The sequence below is a fragment of the Musca vetustissima genome, unplaced genomic scaffold (assembly GCF_032173495.1).
Source record: "Musca vetustissima isolate MV318-11 ecotype Yass unplaced genomic scaffold, APGP_CSIRO_Mvet_v1 utg5359, whole genome shotgun sequence".
NCBI lineage: Eukaryota > Metazoa > Arthropoda > Insecta > Diptera > Muscidae > Musca > Musca vetustissima.
This window is the reverse complement of record NW_026874808.1, coordinates 69,642-91,585: the sequence shown is the minus strand read 5'-3', so window position 1 is coordinate 91,585 and position 21,944 is coordinate 69,642. Positions and strand designations below refer to the sequence as shown.

At 33.7% G+C, this 21,944-nt stretch overlaps 1 protein-coding gene across 3 annotated transcripts in view; it reads left to right on the top strand.

The window, feature by feature from the left end:
* The window catches only part of LOC133336771 (protein gustavus), an 82,046-nt gene that overhangs the window by 46,815 nt on the left and 13,287 nt on the right, over window positions 1–21,944 (top strand). For 2 of the 3 annotated variants that reach the window (XM_061545063.1, XM_061545067.1), the window contains exon 2: window positions 11,572–12,461. In XM_061545063.1, coding sequence (XP_061401047.1) covers window positions 11,572–12,461 — 890 coding nt within the window. Of the gene's footprint in view, window positions 1–11,512; window positions 12,462–21,944 lie in introns of those variants that run through there. The other variant, XM_061545055.1, reaches the window with a different exon arrangement.

Here is a 21,944-nt window from a genome sequence, read left to right as displayed (position 1 = left end):
ATGGTCCATATATTTAGACCACTTCCTGATAAATACAGGCTTAGTTTACAGTAACTCCACAAATTTCAGCATTAGTCGTGAGTATAAAATCAAACAAATAAGTCTTTACGGATGCTCAGAAGATTAAATCAATTATTTTCAAAATCAACACAAAAAAACATCTGGCGTTAATAAAGTTTCAAATTTTATGTTGCGTAAGTTCCCGGATCCTGCCATAAACTTTTTAACAAACATTTTTAACAACTCAATCAACAATGGCTATTTTCCTGCTGTGTGGAAGATAGCAAAAATAATCTCAATAAAGAAAAAGCCCAATAGCGATGCTGTCACCGATTTTCGTCCAATTTCACTTCTCTCCAATGCACTATAGGTAATTTGGACAGTTTTTAGGCAAAAAATCATTTTTTCAATTTTGGAAAATAATATATTTTTTGGTGGCAATAAAAAAAAATTTATGATTCTGTAAGATTTTTTGCGGAAAAGTGTCTTTCAAAGCGGTGGAAATCGTTGCCAAACTCTACACTTTGAAAATAAAAATAATGAAATAAAATTTTTTTAAAAATTAAGGCTTATTTTAAAACGTTTGAAACCGCTTAATACAAATCATAAACATAAAAATTAAACATGGAGAGTATTGGCGGTGGTGTGTGCTGTTTATTTAATATATAATATTTGTTAATACGTTTGTGTAGCGATTCAAAGTTTACATAGTTTACTATAATAAAATATATTGTTATAAGCTCCGGTCTGCTTTCTCAGAAAGTAGATCATCTTTTAAAATCGTAGTAGAAGAAAGTATGTTTCATCGACTAATTTCGAGAGAATTTTGGCCTGCTAATGCATTTGTAAAGGAATTTCTGGAAAGATCTGAAAATTTAGCTCATTTGCCTCAGAGGGCTGAAATATTGCCAAAAAACTAAATATGTTTCTCAATGTTTGCTATCAGAATGTAAGAGGGTTAAACACAAAATTAACTCGATTATTCTCTGATAGCCTTGGGTTTAATTATGATGTTATAGTATTTTCTGAAACTTGGTTAAAACCATCCGTGTTAAATAGTGAAATTTTGTGTTCTAGATATCAAATATTTAGAAAAGATAGAGTTCTTAAAAAAGGTGGTGGCGTCCTTATTGCAGTTAATGCCAAATATTCCACTAATTTAATTGAATTAAACTGTTTTGATATCGAATTTATTTGCATATCCATTGAATTAGAAAATTTTAAATTATTCGTGACTTGCTCATACATTCCTCCCTCATCGCAACTTGATATTTATAATCAGCATTTGTTAGCAATAAATTCAATCACTAACAAAATGAATGACTCTGACAAAATATTAGTTCTCGGCGATTTTAATCTGCCGTCCGTAAAGTGGCTTTCATTGCCAGATTCTGAGGCTCTAACACCTTTGACATCTGATGCAAATGTAAACTTATATACCTTTGAAATTGTAAATCGTTTTAGCGACATAAATCTTTATCAAATAAATAGCGTATCAAATTGTTATGATCGAATTCTAGATCTAGCATTTGTGAATTATACACAATATTTTGAAATTATTAGAATACCTCCAGTATGTACTCCCGAAGATAACTACCATCCTACATTATGCATATCCATGATGCATAATAATTTAGCTACCAACAATTCTTTAATATCATTTAAATCTGTTCCTAATTATAATAAAACTGACTTCCGAAAGCTAAACGCACTTATCTCAAACGTAAATTGGAGCACATTATTAATTTGTAAGAGTCATATTGATCTAGAATTATCAGTATATAAATTTTATGATATCCTAAATAAATTTATTCTAGAATGTGTTCCCATTGTTAGAGTTAGAAACTCGGAACGATATCCATGGGTCACATCTGGGCTTTCAAGTATTAAAAATTATAAAAATAAACTTTTTAAAAAATATAAAAAATCAGGCTCCTCTATAGATTATGCTAAATATGCTGTCGCATGGTCTAAATATACGTCAGAGTCCCGAAAACTTTACAATCTTTATTTAAACAAGATTAAACTTAATTTCAAATCCAATCCTAAATCTTTTTATGACTTTGTTAATATAAAAAGAAAAGCTACGTCAAAGCCCACCATCTTGAAATTCAATAATCAGACATTTGAGAAAAACTCTGAAATTTCAGAGTGCTTTGCAAATTTTTTCGCTACAACATATTCATATTCACCCTGTCCAAATAAAGATACATATAGTTATAAATTATCGACGATAGATCAAATATCTATGCCTTTTTTACAAAGTCAATATGTTTCTAAAAATCTACGTAATTTAAGATCAATTAAAAGTCCAGGTCCGGATGGCATTCCTAGCATAATTCTAAAGTACTGTTCAGATACATTAGCTATCCCTTTAACGCTATTGTTTAATTATTCCCTAAAATATAGTCATTTTCCGACCTTCTGGAAGAAATCCTATATAGTTCCTTTACACAAATCTGGTAGCTTAACTAATGTCTCGAATTATAGAGGAATTGCTAAATTAAGTGCAATTCCAAAATTATTCGAAAAACTGATTACTAATGTAATTTCTCATAAAGTTCAGCCAATCTTAAGCCCATATCAACATGGTTTTCGTAGTGGCCTCTCAACCATTACCAATCTTATTCAATTTTCCTCAACCGTCATAAAAGGTTTTATTCAGCGTAATCAAACCGACACGATTTACACTGACTTCAGTAAAGCTTTTGACAGGGTTAACCATGAACTTTTAATATATAAATTAAATCAAATTGGTTTCAGTATAAATTTAGTTAAATGGATATCATCTTATTTGAGAAATAGATCACAGGTAGTTTTGTTTGATGATTGTCTCTCCAAATCCATTAATGTTCCTTCCGGTGTTCCCCAAGGAAGTCATTTAGGTCCACTCCTCTTTCTTCTATTTATAAATGATTTACCAAATGCAATAATCCACTCCAAATTGCTAATGTATGCTGACGATGTCAAGTTGTTTATCACCCATAACTCCATGAAGCAAGCTGATTTACTTCAAAATGATTTAAATAACCTTTTTCAATGGTGCGAATTAAACTGTATGGATTTAAACCTAAACAAATGTAAGCATATGTGTTTTTCCAGATCTTCTACTTTAACAAGGCAATACAATATAAATGGTACTGTTTTATCAACTGTCGATTCATTTGTTGATCTTGGTATTTTAATGGATCCAAAATTAAATTTTAATAATCATGTTATTTCTATGGTAAACAAAGCCCACGGTGTCTTAGGATTTATAAAACGATGGGCTAAAGAATTCTCTGATCCCTACATTACAAAACAACTTTTTACATCTCTTGTGCGACCCATATTAGAATATGGTTCTGTTGTATGGGATCCCCAATATACAATTTATTCCGATAAAATTGAATCAGTGCAGAAACAATTTCTAATTTTTGCGCTGAGAGGTTTACATTGGAATAGTGACTTTGTGTTGCCTTCTTACACTAGCAGGTTAAAATTAATTCGATTGCCAACATTAAAAAGTAGACGTATTATGTTGAACACTATGATAGTAATTAAAATACTAAGCGGTAATATACCCTCAGACTTCCTAATTTCATCCATTAGAATAAATGTTCCTTTTCGATCAAGTAGATATTATCAACCATTATACGTAGATATTCATCGCACAAATTATTCTATGGGAGATCCACTTAGTAAAATGTGTATTGATTTCAATTCTGTGTATTCTAACGTAGACTTTTGCATGAATATAGACCTAATAAAATCTAATATAATCATATTTTTAAATGAATAATACAACTTAATAACAAACTGGCTGTTGAAGTAGATTTCTGTAGCTGGTTTTCTATCCCTTCTCATATTCCATCATAATGCGGATTATGATGCGTACGCGATCCCTACGAAAGGGGAGGTCGCCCCCTCGGTCGGCAGGGGTGGGAATGTGAGGCGTGGGAACGTACGAAAAAAAAAATGCGTTTATTTTTACACATAAGTCATTTTAGATAGACTTTTACTAAAATGTTTAAATTTTCTTTTGACAACTGTAATATATAAATGAAAGCCTCCTAAATCGATTCCAATACGTCTCAAATTGCGATTTTTTGCGTTTTTTAAGATATATCCGTTTTTTTGTAGAGAACTTCAGAATAAAAAACAATAAAATTTTCGATATTTGGTTTGATGAATGAAATAAAAGCAAAGAAACATATTGTTATTTACAAAGTCCCCGCACGTAAAGTTGGCAATAACAGCAATATGGACGAAAAATGCGTCAACTTAAAAAAGGAAATTAGGTAATTTTGCATGCATTTGTCAAAATGGACCAAATGTCATAGGAAGGTAGAACTTTTCCGCGAAAAAAACGAATACACTCCAATTTTGATTTCAAAATAAATAACAAGACTCGTAAACCGCAAATAGGTAGTTGAAGTAAAGATTATGAGAAAAAATCTTAATAGTGCAAAAGAGGAAATGGCGGGCTTGGGTTTCCCTTAGAATATAAACCACAAAAAATTGATTTTTTCAGCATTGATTAAAAATAAAAAAATACATACGAAAAAATGTTGTTCAGTATAACCAGGGTTTACTATAATCGTGTTCGACTGTAGTACACATGTTTTTATCTCACTTTTACATATTAATATGTTTTGTAAACAAACAAAAAATTGTTCTCAATTTTGTGGTGCTCTGTGCTCGTTTAAAAAATATTTAATTTCTAACAATATAATCTGTGTTTTTGTGGTAACGGTGTTTAAAAGTGTTGTGAAATAATTTTTGTGCATTTTGATATAATTGGAAGTGTGAAATATAACATATTTTTCCTAATATTAATTAATCTTTTTAATTCTTATTGGCATTTTGATTCCATTCCCAATTTGTTCCTTTGTTGCATTAGCTTATATTGTTGTTGTAACATTTCTTTTAATTTTATTTTGTTTTGTTATTTTGACATCTCAAAACAGAGTTGCCAAATTGCGTGTTTCATAAGAAATTAAAGGGATAGAAATTCCAGTAAATTCATAAATTATTTAAAAAATAATAATAATAATAATTTATAAAAATGGTTTGTCCTTACGAGTTATGTAATATTTCCGTAGATGATGAGTTGTGTGTCACATGCTGGTTTTGCCTTAATCAATGGCACGTTAAATGTGCTCGAATTAATGCAAAAGTAGTGGACACAATTAGGGATAATGTTGGTGTCCGTTGGTGCTGTGTCCATTGTCGAAAACTTTCAGCTGACTTTTATAACTTTGTAAAAGACTTGCAGTCGGAGCTTGGTTCGATGAAAAAGGAATTTACATCGTTATCAAAACGATTTGAGAATTTTTCGAATTTGTTCGACAAGTACCAAGAGCTTGATGAATTTGTATCATCACCGTCTGTGTCTGGGCAGAAACGTAAAAGGTCTGCGAAAAAGGCTCCCAATAAAGTCGTGCCTAGTCGCAAACCCACAGTTTCTGTTGGGAATACAGTGCCACAATCACCTTCCGTCAATGTCACAGATACAACGGAAACTGATTGTGTCCAGACATATGCTAGTGTTGCGTCACATTCGGCCTCGGAAATCGTTAAGGATGTAAATGAAGTGATAAATCCAAAATCTGTGAGTATAAGTAGTGCTAGTCTGGAAAAGACTTCAAAACCTACTCACGGAAATCGGGAATCATCAGTTCAATCATCTAATGCGTCTTCCGTAGCTGGCACTAGCAATTCCCTCCAACCTGGTCAAAGACCATTATCTATGGCTCCCACCAGGAAAATGGTATTTGTATCTAGGTTTGCACCAGATACCTCGGCTGAGGATATAAATTATTATATAAAATCAAAAATCGATGGAAATTTCTTACTACGTTGTTATAAGCTCCGGTCTGCTTTCTCAGAAAGTAGATCATCTTTTAAAATCGTAGTAGAAGAAAGTATGTTTCATCGACTAATTTCGAGAGAATTTTGGCCTGCTAATGCATTTGTAAAGGAATTTCTGGAAAGATCTGAAAATTTAGCTCATTTGCCTCAGAGGGCTGAAATATTGCCAAAAAACTAAATATGTTTCTCAATGTTTGCTATCAGAATGTAAGAGGGTTAAACACAAAATTAACTCGATTATTCTCTGATAGCCTTGGGTTTAATTATGATGTTATAGTATTTTCTGAAACTTGGTTAAAACCATCCGTGTTAAATAGTGAAATTTTGTGTTCTAGATATCAAATATTTAGAAAAGATAGAGTTCTTAAAAAAGGTGGTGGCGTCCTTATTGCAGTTGATGCCAAATATTCCACTAATTTAATTGAATTAAACTGTTTTGATATCGAATTTATTTGCATATCCATTGAATTAGAAAATTTTAAATTATTTGTGACTTGCTCATACATTCCTCCCTCATCGCAACTTGATATTTATAATCAGCATTTGTTAGCAATAAATTCAATCACTAACAAAATGAATGACTCTGACAAAATATTAGTTCTCGGCGATTTTAATCTGCCGTCCGTAAAGTGGCTTTCATTGCCAGATTCTGAGGCTCTAACACCTTTGACATCTGATGCAAATGTAAACTTATATACCTTTGAAATTGTAAATCGTTTTAGCGACATAAATCTTTATCAAATAAATAGCGTATCAAATTGTTATGATCGAATTCTAGATCTAGCATTTGTGAATTATACACAATATTTTGAAATTATTAGAATACCTCCAGTATGTACTCCCGAAGATAACTACCATCCTACATTATGCATATCCATGATGCATAATAATTTAGCTACCAACAATTCTTTAATATCATTTAAATCTGTTCCTAATTATAATAAAACTGACTTCCGAAAGTTAAACGCACTTATCTCAAACGTAAATTGGAGCACATTATTTATTTGTAAGGGTCATATTGATCTAGAATTATCAGTATATAAATTTTATGATATCCTAAATAAATTTATTCTAGAATGTGTTCCCATTGTTAGAGTTAGAAACTCGGAACGATATCCATGGGTCACATCTGGGCTTTCAAGTATTAAAAATTATAAAAATAAACTTTTTAAAAAATATAAAAAATCAGGCTCCTCTATAGATTATGCTAAATATGCTGTCGCAAGGTCTAAATATACGTCAGAGTCCCGAAAACTTTACAATCTTTATTTAAACAAGATTAAACTTAATTTCAAATCCAATCCTAAATCTTTTTATGACTTTGTTAATATAAAAAGAAAAGCTACGTCAAAGCCCACCATCTTGAAATTCAATAATCAGACATTTGAGAAAAACTCTGAAATTTCAGAGTGCTTTGCAAATTTTTTCGCTACAACATATTCATATTCACCCTGTCCAAATAAAGATACATATAGTTATAAATTATCGACGATAGATCAAATATCTATGCCTTTTTTACAAAGTCAATATGTTTCTAAAAATCTACGTAATTTAAGATCAATTAAAAGTCCAGGTCCGGATGGCATTCCTAGCATAATTCTAAAGTACTGTTCAGATACATTAGCTATCCCTTTAACGCTATTGTTTAATTATTCCCTGAAATATAGTCATTTTCCGACCTTCTGGAAGAAATCCTATATAGTTCCTTTACACAAATCTGGTAGCTTAACTAATGTCTCGAATTATAGAGGAATTGCTAAATTAAGTGCAATTCCAAAATTATTCGAAAAACTGATTACTGATATAATTTCTCATAAAGTTCAGCCAATCTTAAGCCCATATCAACATGGTTTTCGTAGTGGCCTCTCAACCATTACCAATCTTATTCAATTTTCCTCAACCGTCATAAAAGGTTTTATTCAGCGTAATCAAACCGACACGATTTACACAGACTTCAGTAAAGCTTTTGACAGGGTTAACCATGAACTTTTAATATATAAATTAAATCAAATTGGTTTCAGTATAAATTTAGTTAAATGGATATCATCTTATTTGAGAAATAGATCACAGGTAGTTTTGTTTGATGATTGTCTCTCCAAATCCATTAATGTTCCTTCCGGCGTTCCCCAAGGAAGTCATTTAGGTCCACTCCTCTTTCTTCTATTTATAAATGATTTACCAAATGCAATAATCCACTCCAAATTGCTAATGTATGCTGACGATGTCAAGTTGTTTATCACCCATAACTCCATGAAGCAAGCTGATTTACTTCAAAATGATTTAAATAACCTTTTTCAATGGTGCGAATTAAACTGTATGGATTTAAACCTAAACAAATGTAAGCATATGTGTTTTTCCAGATCTTCTACTTTAACAAGGCAATACAATATTAATGGTACTGTTTTATCAACTGTTGATTCATTTGTTGATCTTGGTATTTTAATGGATCCAAAATTAAATTTTAATAATCATGTTATTTCTATGGTAAACAAAGCCCACGGTGTCTTAGGATTTATAAAACGATGGGCTAAAGAATTCTCTGATCCCTACATTACAAAACAACTTTTTACATCTCTTGTGCGACCCATATTAGAATATGGTTCTGTTGTATGGGATCCCCAATATACAATTTATTCCGATAAAATTGAATCAGTGCAGAAACAATTTCTAATTTTTGCGCTGAGAGGTTTACATTGGAATAGTGACTTTGTGTTGCCTTCTTACACTAGCAGGTTAAAATTAATTCGATTGCCAACATTAAAAAGTAGACGTATTATGTTGAACACTATGATGGTAATTAAAATACTAAACGGAAATATACCCTCAGACTTCCTAATTTCATCCATTAGAATAAATGTGCCTTTTCGATTAAGTAGATATTATCAACCATTATACGTAGATTTTCATCGCACAAATTATTCTATGGGAGATCCACTTAGTAAAATGTGTATTGATTTCAATTCTGTGTATTCTAACGTAGACTTTTGCATGAATATAGACCTAATAAAATCTAATATAATCATATTTCTAAATGAATAATACAACTTAATAACAAACTGGCTGTTGAAGTAGATTTCTGTAGCTGGTTTTCTATCCCTTCTCATATTCCATCATAATGCGGATTATGATGCGTACGCGATCCCTACGAAAGGGGAGGTCGCCCCCTCGGTCGGCAGGGGTGGGAAAGTGAGGCGTGGGAACGTACGTAAAAAAAAAAAGAGTAAAAATGGGAACTGAATTAATTGTTATTAATGCATTCTGCAAAAACATACAACATTGTAATAAATATTCCTTTAAAAATCTGATCGCGGGGTCGAAATATTTTTAACACACTACCCTAATAGTTTTCAACCGTTTGTTGTGTTTAAGAAAACTAATGAAAATGTCTGAAAAAAATTAGCTTTGTTCGTTATTTGTGCAGTTGCTTATAACTGTTGTTCCTTATATCCGGTTTCTACTGTGGAAATCTGCGTTTTCTCTTTCTTGTACATATAAATAATTTAAAAAGTCAAAAAATCGTTTAACACCGCCGTTATTAATTTTTTCCTCAAAACAGGGCAAAAAATAGAGAAAGAATTCATCGTCAATCCTATACCTGACTTTTAATTTGGATTTTAACAACATTATTCAATACAACATGTGCTTCTCAAGTTTCATAGCGACATCACGGCAAACTTGAGAAATCGAATTTGCACAGTCATTAGATTATTGAGATGATTGATTTTGGTTATGATCCATTCCTGGTCAAAATTATAAATAATTACCATTCTCAACGAAAATTCTCTGTCCAAATAAACAATGATTCGTCAAGGTATGGGTTGATCAGCAGCGGAGTCCCCTAAGGAAGTGTATTGGCCCCATTCCTTTTCAACATATTCCTTAATGATTTCCATTCCAGAAATCATTCAAAGCCATCCTTTATGCAGATGATCGTCTGATTTATGCGCATGAGGTATCGCCAGAACAAGCTCTATGCGTTGAACACGTTGAGCACATAAATCAGTTTTATATTTATTATTTAATTATATTTACGATACATATTATATTTACAACGTCTCTGAAGTGCAACCATTATGCTTTTATGCTCTTCAGCTTCGAAAACGCTTTACCGAAAAACTTCCCACTCACGTAAACGATCTAATGAAAGTCAATGAAAGCCTGTTGATATACTTAACGAAAGCTTCGGCACTGATCCGGACAGAACTCCACCTGGATTCTACACAAAATCAACACCTGGAACGCATCGGGGTTTAAGTAATTTTGTCTCTATATAAATAATGCAATTCAATCTGGGATATTTATAAGCAGCTTAATCTATAAGAAATCGTTTAAGGGAAGAAATAGAGATACTACTTATGTGTTTTGTATTCGAATCGCACTAAACTAGAAAATTGATTGATGCCTGAAAGTGCTGAAATTTTTAAAAAAGTGCAAAAAAAGTAATGACATCTGTACTTCTAAAAAATGCATTATACCTAGGCGGAGTGATATTAAATTTCAGAATAAAATTCTCCGTCAATTTAGCCATGTGTTCGATCAATCATATTCGAAATTTTCAAGCTTTTGGGCTCGTATTTCAACCTAATTTGTTTTAATTTTATATATTTTGGTTCTCCATATGTGTAAAATCTTCCTACTAAAAATGATCTAATTGTATATTTTTGATTCTAATAGGGTATCGAATCTTTCACCTAAAAAAGTACCGGTCCACGTTTTGGTATATATATTTTCGGTATTTGAATGTTTTAGCCGCATTCTGTAGGTTATTGTAAGGTAAAACATATTTATGCAGAAAATTGTCTGTCTACATAGGTCTATGTTTGGACATATCCCCCATATTAATGTTCCATTCTATTTGCGTATTTTTGAGGTTTTAGTAAATTTTTCCCATCGAAGTGTCTGTAATTTAATAAATATGTTTGCCATTAAATGTATTTTGGCATAACCCCCAAATAAATTGGGACGCGACTCCTAGCCCAGGTTTCCAACCTGAGTTTCTGTAATTTGGGTTTTCATTTTCTCAAATTAACAACCTACTATTTTAAAACAAATTCTACAAAATCTCCGCTTCCGAAAATATTTTTACCAAGAAATTGCCAATTTTATATAAAATATTGAATGATTACTATGTATGAATATGTCATATGGTTTTAAAAAGGTAGTCACCATAAAACGTAACTAACTTATAAGGCGTAAAGTATCCACAGCTGAATTTTTTAAACGTTGCAAAACAAACATTTCACAACTCAAATAAAAAAAAATAAATAGGGCGAACATTTTTTAACCTTTTTTTCTACTTTACTAATTTCAAAATTCGTTTTACAAATTAGATGAACTAAGTACTACAGGTGTGGACAACTGTAAACTCCATTTGGTCTCTATATACATACAAACAAAAGCGTATCCTAGTTTTTAATATTCAAATATTTAAGCATCACAAACATATATAGATGTTTCGAAAATTAATCAATTTGTAAACAATTATCAGATTTGAACCTCTGTAGAGAACCAACTATTTGACGTATCAATTTGAAATTTCATATTGTGTTAGTTCAGTAATTACAAGAATCTTTATTTATCTGGAATTATAAGAAAACAGAATGAGGGAAATTTTGATTGCACATTGAACATTTAAAATTATTATACATTTATAAAATACATGTACGAACATATTAACATTAATATATATATACTATTTTTATTTCATATCTTTTTTAGATATATAGGTGGAAAGACGCCTGCAGTAAGGTCAAGCGATAGACGTCGACCTCATAGCCTGTCATCTTCAATTACGTCATTCCGTGTTAATTTTTCAAGATTGGAACCAAGAGATTTTGAACGGCTGCGATTGTCTTACAAAGTGGCAACAGTGGATCAAAGAAGATCTCGAAGTTGTCGTGTTATGAACATGGGCCAAAAAATAAGCGGCAGTGTTAAAACTGTAAACCGGAATGATTCTCAAACTCCCTTTAAACCAATAATACCGAGAGAATTGGCCCTTGATTTTGTAAATCCAGCAAGAATAGATATTCTATTAGATATGCCGCCTGCAAGTAAAGAAGTTCAACTAAAGCATTCCTGGAACTCAGAGGATAGGTCGTTAAATATATTTGTAAAAGAAGAAGATAAACTGACCTTTCATCGACATCCTGTGGCTCAAAGTACCGACTGTATTCGTGGAAAGGTTGGAATGACAAAAGGCCTTCATATATGGGAGATATATTGGCCTACAAGACAGAGAGGAACTCACGCTGTTGTTGGTGTTGCCACGGCGGATGCTCCCCTACATTCTGTAGGATATCAAAGTCTAGTTGGTTCAACAGACCAAAGCTGGGGATGGGACTTAGGAAGAAATAAACTTTATCACGACTCCAAAAATTATGCTGGTGTCACTTATCCTAAAATTCTAAAAAATGACGAGGCCTTCTTGGTTCCCGACAAATTTTTAGTAGCTCTTGACATGGACGAAGGAACTTTAAGTTTTATTATTGACCATCAATATCTGGGAGTGGCATTTAGGGGACTGAAAGGCAAAAAGTTGTATCCAGTAGTATCTGCTGTATGGGGCCATTGTGAAGTTACCATTCGTTATATTGGAGGTCTTGACCGTAAGTGTAATTTGTTTTTTTATATTAATTTCTATTTTAAATGTTGTAAAAAGTAAATATATACAGAAAGTATAATTTATATTTATATTTGAATTACGCTATCATCAACCAACAAAATTGACTGATTTCCAATAAATCATTACATACACTTTTATATTATCTTACTCCGACATACTTTTTGGTGATTAAAAACTACACTTTGGATTGTGCAATTTGGAACTTTGGATTTGCAATTTGGAAAAATCATGCTCAATCGAGTTCAAAAAACATTAACAATATGTAAATTATAAACAAAAATTTATGTAAGGCCCAAAAAATAACCATAGTTAAAAGATACGCTATTTCCGTTCTCGTACTGATAACCAAGACTTAGTTTAGATACCAAATTTAACACAGTGTTTTCGTGAAAGTCTAAAATTGTGCCTAAAGTATTTTTTTTTTTTTTAATTTTTGATATTTTTTTTAATAAAGAAACAATATTAGACGATTATAGAGAAGATCGAAAATTAAATGTGTGGAGTATTCTACAGTTTTCAAATTTAATTTTCGTAGCAAAGAATCCATTTATTTTTGTTTTGTAGATATTTTGGAAACCCTTTTTCATTCGATAAAAATACTCTTTTTGAACGACATTGGTCTTTCCATAAAAAAATAAAAATATTAATAAATTAAGCTTTCCTTAAATTTGTTGAATCAGATAACTAAAAACATTCATAAATCGGAGATTTTAGTTTAGAGTTGGTGTGCTGTTTTATAAACAGCTTTCAAAATTTTAATGAAAATATCTTCTTTCGAAATGTACGCATATAATGTGTTCAGCGGCAAAAATTGCTAAATAATTTATATTTATAAACATTTTGATAAAAGATATAACAATCATGGTTAAATCTTGAGAGCAATGTTCAGCATTAGAAAATGTATATATTTTTTAATTTATTTAAAAGATGCCAATCGACATACATACAATTTATGGAATTTATTTTTCATATTATTTAAAACTGATAGATGAGTTCCAAATTAAAATGGGTTGCCATCATCAAATTCACAATAAGACTACCTATTGTAATTATGCCATTACAACGTTACCTATAATCCGACGGGGCGTACAGAAAAATTCAACTTCCCCACTTTTGCAAAATGTTGTGTACGGCCGTATTCCCAAATACGTCGAATCCATATCTTCAACCGAATAATGCAAACCGCAAAACAAAGTTGAAAATGTATTCAATTAATCCAAATATTTTATGTTCACATTCGAAATTTCATATTTTCTGAATGTTTTGATTTTATTTTCAACAAAAGAAAAAAACAAAAAATACGTTCTGTCAAAGTTGACAATTTTCAACTTGAAATTTTGTACGCTCGACGTATTTCGGTAAGTCCTGATTTATATTAGGCGAGTTTACTTGCGGCAATTTTTATCGTTCTCTTTTGAACTTGCTTCATGCGTCTATACAAGGCAATGCGGTTGCAAACATATATTTTCTGAATTGAATTATTTTTTCTGAAATGACACTACAAACAAAATACACTAAACGAATTGCCAGAAAATTGTCGGTACGAGCAATTTTTTCCCATTTCTATTCCCCTTGCCCCTCTTTCCTGCAAATAAAGACTTGCGGCAAGTAAACTCGCCTAATCTAAATTGGGACTAACATTCATATAAACGTCGAACGAGCTAGTTGAATTTTAGGTAAGGCTGTTATAATGTTTTATAATGGATTATATGGTCTTTCGCTTTCCACATAGTGATCCACAGAGCCACTTTCAGATATTTCTCATAAAATTGTATGATTTCTTAAAATCTTTATACAAACATTTTATAATTCTCGATAATGTTTTAACATTTTTTTTCATTTTCCAGAAATCTGCTTGTCATATTTATAATTAGTTCGTCCAAACATGGACAAATAATGTAATTAGTTATATTAACTCGTTCTGTATTATGGGACTCAGGTATGTTGAATTTTTGGGAATACTCTCCAAAATTTTTCTAAGATTGCGTCTAACGACAGTATTCAGAAGGCTTTACTTCCCCTCAAGGCGATGTCTTCCCATTCACACAATAAAATTGTCTCAATGGCCACGTTTCCTCTCTTAATATATCTGAAGCTTATTTGTTGTAACATGTTCTATAAATTTTAAAACAACATCTCGATAAGTCCAGAGTGCTCATCATCGCATCTTTTTTACATGGTGAACCATTCAATAGCATCTTTACAATTTGTAAGAGGGTGCGACAGAAGTAATTTTGGGACTTGGTGGTTGCCCTTTTCGCACCCTCATTTATTTGAAAATAAGATGCCAATTTATTTGAAAATAAGATGCCAATTTTAATGTGGTTTGGCATATTCTCCACCAATTTTATTATAATTTCATCTAAAATTTTGTTACATTCCCCATGTGTATGTAGAAATTTGGAGAATTCTAGTGAAATTAAAATTTTTCTGTTACAAAACTAGGTTAGGTGGAAAAGAGGCGTGGATGATACCACCATTTGAGGCCTGTCTTCCCCACACGCTCTGCACATGTTAGTACCTTCGCATCCAATCTTGAGGAGATGTGCCTTCAGGCCGAGGTGTCCCGTCAGAATACCAGTCAGTGGGCTTATTTCTTTTTTGTTTAGCGTTAGGATTTTCTTAGTTTTGTCTTGTGTCGCCCCATACGATTTTGGTGATTTTTCCTGTCCCCTCTTCATCTCTTCACCTCATTTGCCCATTCCCTCATTTATTGGCGTATCTCGCTAAAGGGTTTGGCGGTATACACCTCTATTGTGGGTAGTGCTCCTGGCTAGTTGATTAGCTATCTCGTTGCATATGATTCCTTGGTGATCCGGTACCCATATAATTCGTATAGGTCCTTATTGTGAGAAATTATTAATGATATTTATACATTCCTGTACAGTTTTGGATTTAACTGTTTCGGAAGAAATTGCCTTTTTAGCTTGCTTGCTGTCCGTAATAATATTTATTGTATTTTGTCCTTGGTTTGAAGTTAACCAGTTAAGACACTCGGTTATAGCTTGAACCTCCGCCTGTAAGGTCGTGCTGTGATCTGTAAAACGAAGAGAAATTTCGGTACCCGGTTCTTCGATAAAAAGTCCCAGTCCAGTTTTTCCTCCTAATCGAGAGCCATCTGTGTAGCAACAGTAACCAGGCGGCTTCTGTTCCGCTATTCCATTGTTCTCTATCTGGTTTCGCACCGTGTCACTTCTCTCGTTTCAGGTACATCTGAATCAATAGTATTGAATGTTGACTCAGTAGTTACCTGTAAAATGTTTTTGTGCGGTGTGTTGTGTCCTATCCACTCGTCCAATGCTTTAAGTCTTAAGCAAGTAACCACCGCTACATATTTTATTTGGATGTCAATTGGATGTATATGGGCAATATTGCCAATTTTTTAATATTCCATTTTCAAAAAATCAGCTTTTTTGTTTTTGTGGCACATCAATGATTTTTGGTACACATATAGAGAAAAATGTTCTGACTCCGAAACCGTTCGCGATCAAATTTTTGGTTGATGCGCGCAAAAGTTATCGAGGTTTTAATTTTGGGCATAAGAAAAAATTCTTAAAATTACGCCGTTTATTATATTGACCAAAAACGTTGATATATATCTTCCTCCGTAAAATAAGAATATGAATATATTATAAAAATCGCGAAAAAGTTGCACATCTTCGCGAAATATGAGAAAAATAATGAAAATATAGGAGATTACGTAAATATTTTCATTATATTAATGACATACACACACCTAAAAATTAATTTAAAAATATGTACATAATCTAAACACCATGGTGAATCAAATGATATCAAAATCACACAAGTCCGTGTAGCTGTTTGTAAATCACAGCGACAACAAAACAAGATATTGAGGAAAATTATTAGTTTTTGGTTCGAAAAAATAATGTCATCACATTTATTTTTTTAATTGTATACAAGAAATTTCAGAAAAAAATGTTGGGGTTATTCTGCTATTTTACCCGAATTTCGCTGAAAAATTGACATATATAATAATAATCACTTTTTGTGTATAAGTATACGCCTTGCGGATTATATCAAGACCCTTCCGATAAATCTTAGGGTTCTATAAATAGGAATAAATCTTAAAATAAAATAATATTATGAAATATACATTTTAAATTGCGTCTAAGTCGCGTAATTCTCAAAATCATTTGATGCGCATGCGGTTTCCAGGAAGTACTGAAGTTTATCATCCAATCCATATATATTTTGCGAAATTTCATTTGACGGCTAAGATGTGCCGCACGTTACATTGAAGTACCCAAAAAACCGTAAAACGCGTATAATTTCCGAAAACTCCATATGTCATTAACGCGCATCCGATTTCAGTGTGCACCCAAAAAAAAGTCATCGATCTATACCGATTTCAATGTGGTCCATTAAGAACCATGGATGTGCCAGCTCACACTATTTTTGAGATAAATTGCGTCTACATCGCGTAATTCTCAAAATCATTTGATGCGCATGCGGTTTCCAGGAAGTACTGAAGTTTATCTTCCAATCCATATATATTTTGCGAAATTTCATTTGACGGCTAAGATGTGCCGCACGTTACATTGAAGTACCCAAAAAACCGTAAAACGCGAATAATTTCCGAAAACTCCAGATGCCATTAACGCGCATCCGATTTCAGTGTGCACCCTATAAAAATACATCGATCTATACCGATTTCAATGTGGTCCATTAAGAACCATGGATGTGCCATCACAATCTATTTTTGAGATAAATTGCGTACATCTCTCTTTCGGCTGAAGTTTTTAAAGTTCTTTTTTCGAAAAAGATCAAAATCCGTATGAGGTTATTTATTGAAGCGGAAATGATCCACAGAAAACGCAAATAAATTCGCGATATTTTCAAAAACATTTTTTGCCAAATTTCGTGTTTTTGGAAGGCCAGTTCCCGCCGTTCTAGTAGATGGATTTTCACGAAGAAGATTTTATATCATCCGAAACGGAAAAAACCTTATTGATCGCGGGTACCCATATCATTCAGTTGACAGATCTAAAAATTTGGCCCGAAAAATAGGTTTTTTAGAAATTTGATCGCACAAAATTCGCACCTTCGGATGAGTATTACTCTGAAGCTGTGTATGCTACATACACAAAATACATATCAAATTACGCAGATTCGCGACTACAATAATCGTATAATTGATTTTTAGAAATTCCTGTTCGCGTATTAATGCTAGAACTAAAATTCAAAAAACACTCAAAATCGAGCTTCAAAATGTCAGCATCATTTAAAGGTAGATGCAGTTAAAATTTTGAAAAATGATACATAAGGGGCGTAGTCCCCATTTTGTTGGCTTCTAGTTTTATTTTGACACGAAGGCCGTGCAATGAGTGGCTTAGTCACAAATCGATAGAGAACATAAAAAAACTGGTTCGCCTCAACCTGTTTTTTCACATTTTTTTACATTAAAGTAGACACAGCTTCCACTAAAATAAAGTTTGGAGGTCAATATCATGAGCAGTTTGCAACGACAGATCAATTAACCCAAAACTATTCACTTTTTTTCATATACTTAAGTAGTTCCCGAGATTTAAAGGTGTGAACCTCCGCTTCAGCTATGTTAAAAAATTGGCAATATTGCCCATATATAATTTGTTGTACGCATTGCTCCACACGTCCTTTGAACTTTCTGCAACGTTTTTACGTTACATTTTTTGTCCATTGCTGTCCACCAGACAACTGACGCGTATGTTAGAATTGGTCTAATAACGCTTTAATAGATTCAGTGTATCATCTTTGGATTGAAACCCCATTTAGAGCCTACGACTCTTCTGCAGAAACATCAGCATCTTTGGGTCTTTTCAGCCCTTTGCTGTATGTGGTCTTTCCATTTAAGTTTCTTGTCTACAATTACTCCATGATACTTAACATTGTTTGATATGGTTATCGTTTTGTTTTGGAAGATGGGCTCTTCATACTGACCTATTTTTGTCTTTCTAGTGAACAGACATATCTCCGTTTTGTTCGGATTTACGTTTAAGCCCCTCGGTTTTGGTCAATCGTATGCGATTTTTAGCACCGTTTCGGCTTTCCTGCATAGTAAGTTTGGATTCTTTCCCCTAAGAAGTATTATAACGTTATCTGCATAACAGACTATTTCAAATCCTTCGTCGGCTAAGAGCCCGTTTATGGTGGTTACCCACAGGAGCGGTGCCAACATCCCTCCCTGTGGTGTTCTCTGACCTACTTTGTCTCTGATTGTTATGTCATGTATGCTGCAGCTTATCCATCTATTCCTTAGCATTTAGTTAACCCAGTCTATGATTGCCCGGTCAACTTGGAAGGTATCTAAGGATTGGTTAAGCGTATTAGTGCTGACATTGTTGAAGGCCCCTTCAATGTCAATGCATACCGCTAAGGTATACATCTTCTCAGCGAAGGTGCCCTCAATATAGTATGCTACCCCATGTAAAGCGATTTCCACTGATCTGCCCTCTACATAAACTTGTTGTTTATATTTCAGCATATCCTTGGGTATACTGCTCTTTATCATAGTGTCGATTGTACGTTCCATGGTTTTGAGTAGGAATGAAGTTAGGCTTATTGGTATACATCTTCTTAGCGACGATGCCCTCAATATAGTATACAACCCCATGTAAAGCGATTTCCACTGATCTCCCCTTTACATACGCTTGTTGTTTATATTTCAGCGTATCATTGGGTATACTGCTTCTTATCATGGTGTCGACTGTACGTTCCATGGTTTTGAGTAGGAATGAAGTTAGGCTTATTGGCTGATTGGTGTGCCGCAGTTTGCCTTGCCGGGATTGGGTATGAAGACTACCCTGGCTTCCTGCCAGGCTTTCGGTGTGTGCTTCAACCTTAAGCATGTATTAAGGAGTGCGGCTAAATGTGGTGATAAAAATTCCGACCCTTTTTGTAGTAACGCGGGGAAGACGTTATCCGGTCATGCCGCTTTCAATGGTGAGAAGCTTTCTAAGGTGTCTAACACCATTGATTTGTCAATTATAGGTTCCTCTGATATTTCTTTCCTATCTGCCGTGACTTCGTGCATTGTCGATGTTTTCGATGGGAAGTGAGCATTCATTAGAAACCATAGTTTCGGGTTGGGTGCGGGTCTTGGAGAAAAACTCAATATAGTGTACTACCTCATGTATAGCGTTTTCCACTGATCTCCCCCTTACATACGCATGTTGTTTGTATTTCAGCGTATCATTGGGTATACTGTTCTTTTTCATGGTGTCGATTGTACCCAAGCCTTGCCGGGCTTGGGTATGAAGACTACACTGGCTTCCTGCAAGGCTTTTGGTGTGTACGTCAACCTTAAACATGCATTAAAGAGTGCGGCTAAATATAGTGATAAAAATGCCGCCTCTTTTTGTAGTAACGCGGGGAAGACGTTATTTTATGGCTTCTAACACAATTGAATTGTCGATAATAGGTTCCTCTGATCTTTCCCTGTCTGCCATGACATCGTCCATTGTCGGTGTGTTCGATGGGAAGTGAGCAATTATTAGGAACCTTAGTGATTGTTACTATCGTATTAACCTTACCGTCTACTATAGTTTCGGGTTGGGTGTGGGTCTTGGATAGAAACTTTTTGATTTTTGAAACTTCGTTGACACTATCTGCCTGTTCGCAGAACAGATTCCAGGAGTTGCGTTTGGCGTTTCTTGGCTATTTATTGTATTCTTTCCGTTTATCGGGGAAGTTGTCCCAGAAAACTAGTTTTTTCGGCGTGCTCTGTTGTAAAGCTTTCGAACCTCTTTTCCTTTGTTCCGAATTCAAAGGCAGATCTCCTTTCTCGAAGAGGACAACTTTCTTTACAATTACTTCCGTTAATTTGTTGAGGTTTCTGTCTATGTCATTCATGTCTAGGCACTCATAATTTGGTGCCCTAACCTCTCATTGACTAGTCTCCCAAACTTTATCCAGTTAGTGTTAGACTTGTTTCAAAAGTATATGGATTTCGGCGGTGGCCGTAGGATTTTTAACATAATATATTTGTGGCCAGAAAAGGAGTACTCTTCTGAGACTCTCCATTCCTGGACCTCATCTATTAAGTTTGCTGAACATAGGTTTATTGCCTATGTTAAAGGTTATTAGATCGTTAGTATTCAAATAATCTAGAAGGGTCTGGTCCCTTTTGTTAGTATTTGTACTACCCCACGCAATATGATGTGAGTTAGCATCACTACCAATTAGAACTTCGTTACCTGTTTCCTGTGCTTTCTTCTTCCTGGTTGTGAGTTTGGCGTTATTTTTACTCACCTCCTCTATCATCTTGTCAACATCATCTCTCTTCCGGCTCTCCAAGACAGTTATATTTGTCTGATTATCATGATCACACCCACGCAATATGATGTGAGTTAGCATCACTACCAATTAGAACTTCGTTACCTGTTTCCTGTGCTTTCTTCTTTCTGGTTGTGAGTTTGGCGATATTTTTACTCACCTCCTCTATCATCTTGTCAACCTCATCTCTCTTCCGGCTCTCCAAGACAGTTATGTTTGTCTGATTATCATGATCAGACTCAGAGTTCGAAGTTGAGCCCCCTCCTGTCTCTGAATGCTGGGTCGAGATTGCTCTTCCCCTGTGGTTCCTAAACTTCGAGTTGGTGTTTGCCCGAAGGGTGAGTGCTTGTAGCTGTACCTTCGACTACAGATGCCAAGACACCCACATCTGCAAGAGATTGTTGCTCACGATCGCAGGATGACTATTCCATTACTTACAGCATACACTGATTGTAACGGATTAGTATGATCATCCACCTCCCCCCTATCCGCCAGCTGAGGATGCGCGCGGTAGGAGACTAACAACTCCCTCGGGAGTTGTTATTTTATTTATTTAAAAAAAATTATTCCGAAAAAATCGGTAAGAAAAAACAAAAAGCAAGGAGCCTAGAATAGAACCCTGAAGAACGCCACATGTAAGAGAAGCGTCATTGAAGAAACCAGTATACGAGGAAACGGGAAAAATCAAAATTATTATTGAGTTTTTTAATAATTCTTAATTCAAATGATTCTTAACACTAGAACGCCGAAGGCGGTCATTTTGACCGCTTTCCAATTTCAAGTATAAAAGCAACAGTGCATTTAATGACACTTTTTTTTTAAATTTGGTGATTTTTTTTTATAATAAACGCAATTCTATGAGGTACAAAAAGTCACCATATTTAAACAAAAAGTGTCATTAAATGCACAGTTGCTTTTGTACTTGAAATTGGAAAGCAGTCAAAATGACTGCCTTCGGCGTTCTAGTGTTAATCATATCTGTCATATTTAGAAGTAATCCAGTAGTGTTATGACTTTTACGGAAAGCAAATTGACCCTTATAGCTACTCACATGCAGTGTTGCCAATTTAGCACTTTTATTGCTAGATTTAGCACTTTTTGAACTCGTTTAGCACCAAAAAAATTGATCTAGCACCTAGCACTTTTTTTAGCATTTTTTAATTTGTTACGAATTTTTTTTAAGGTTTTTATT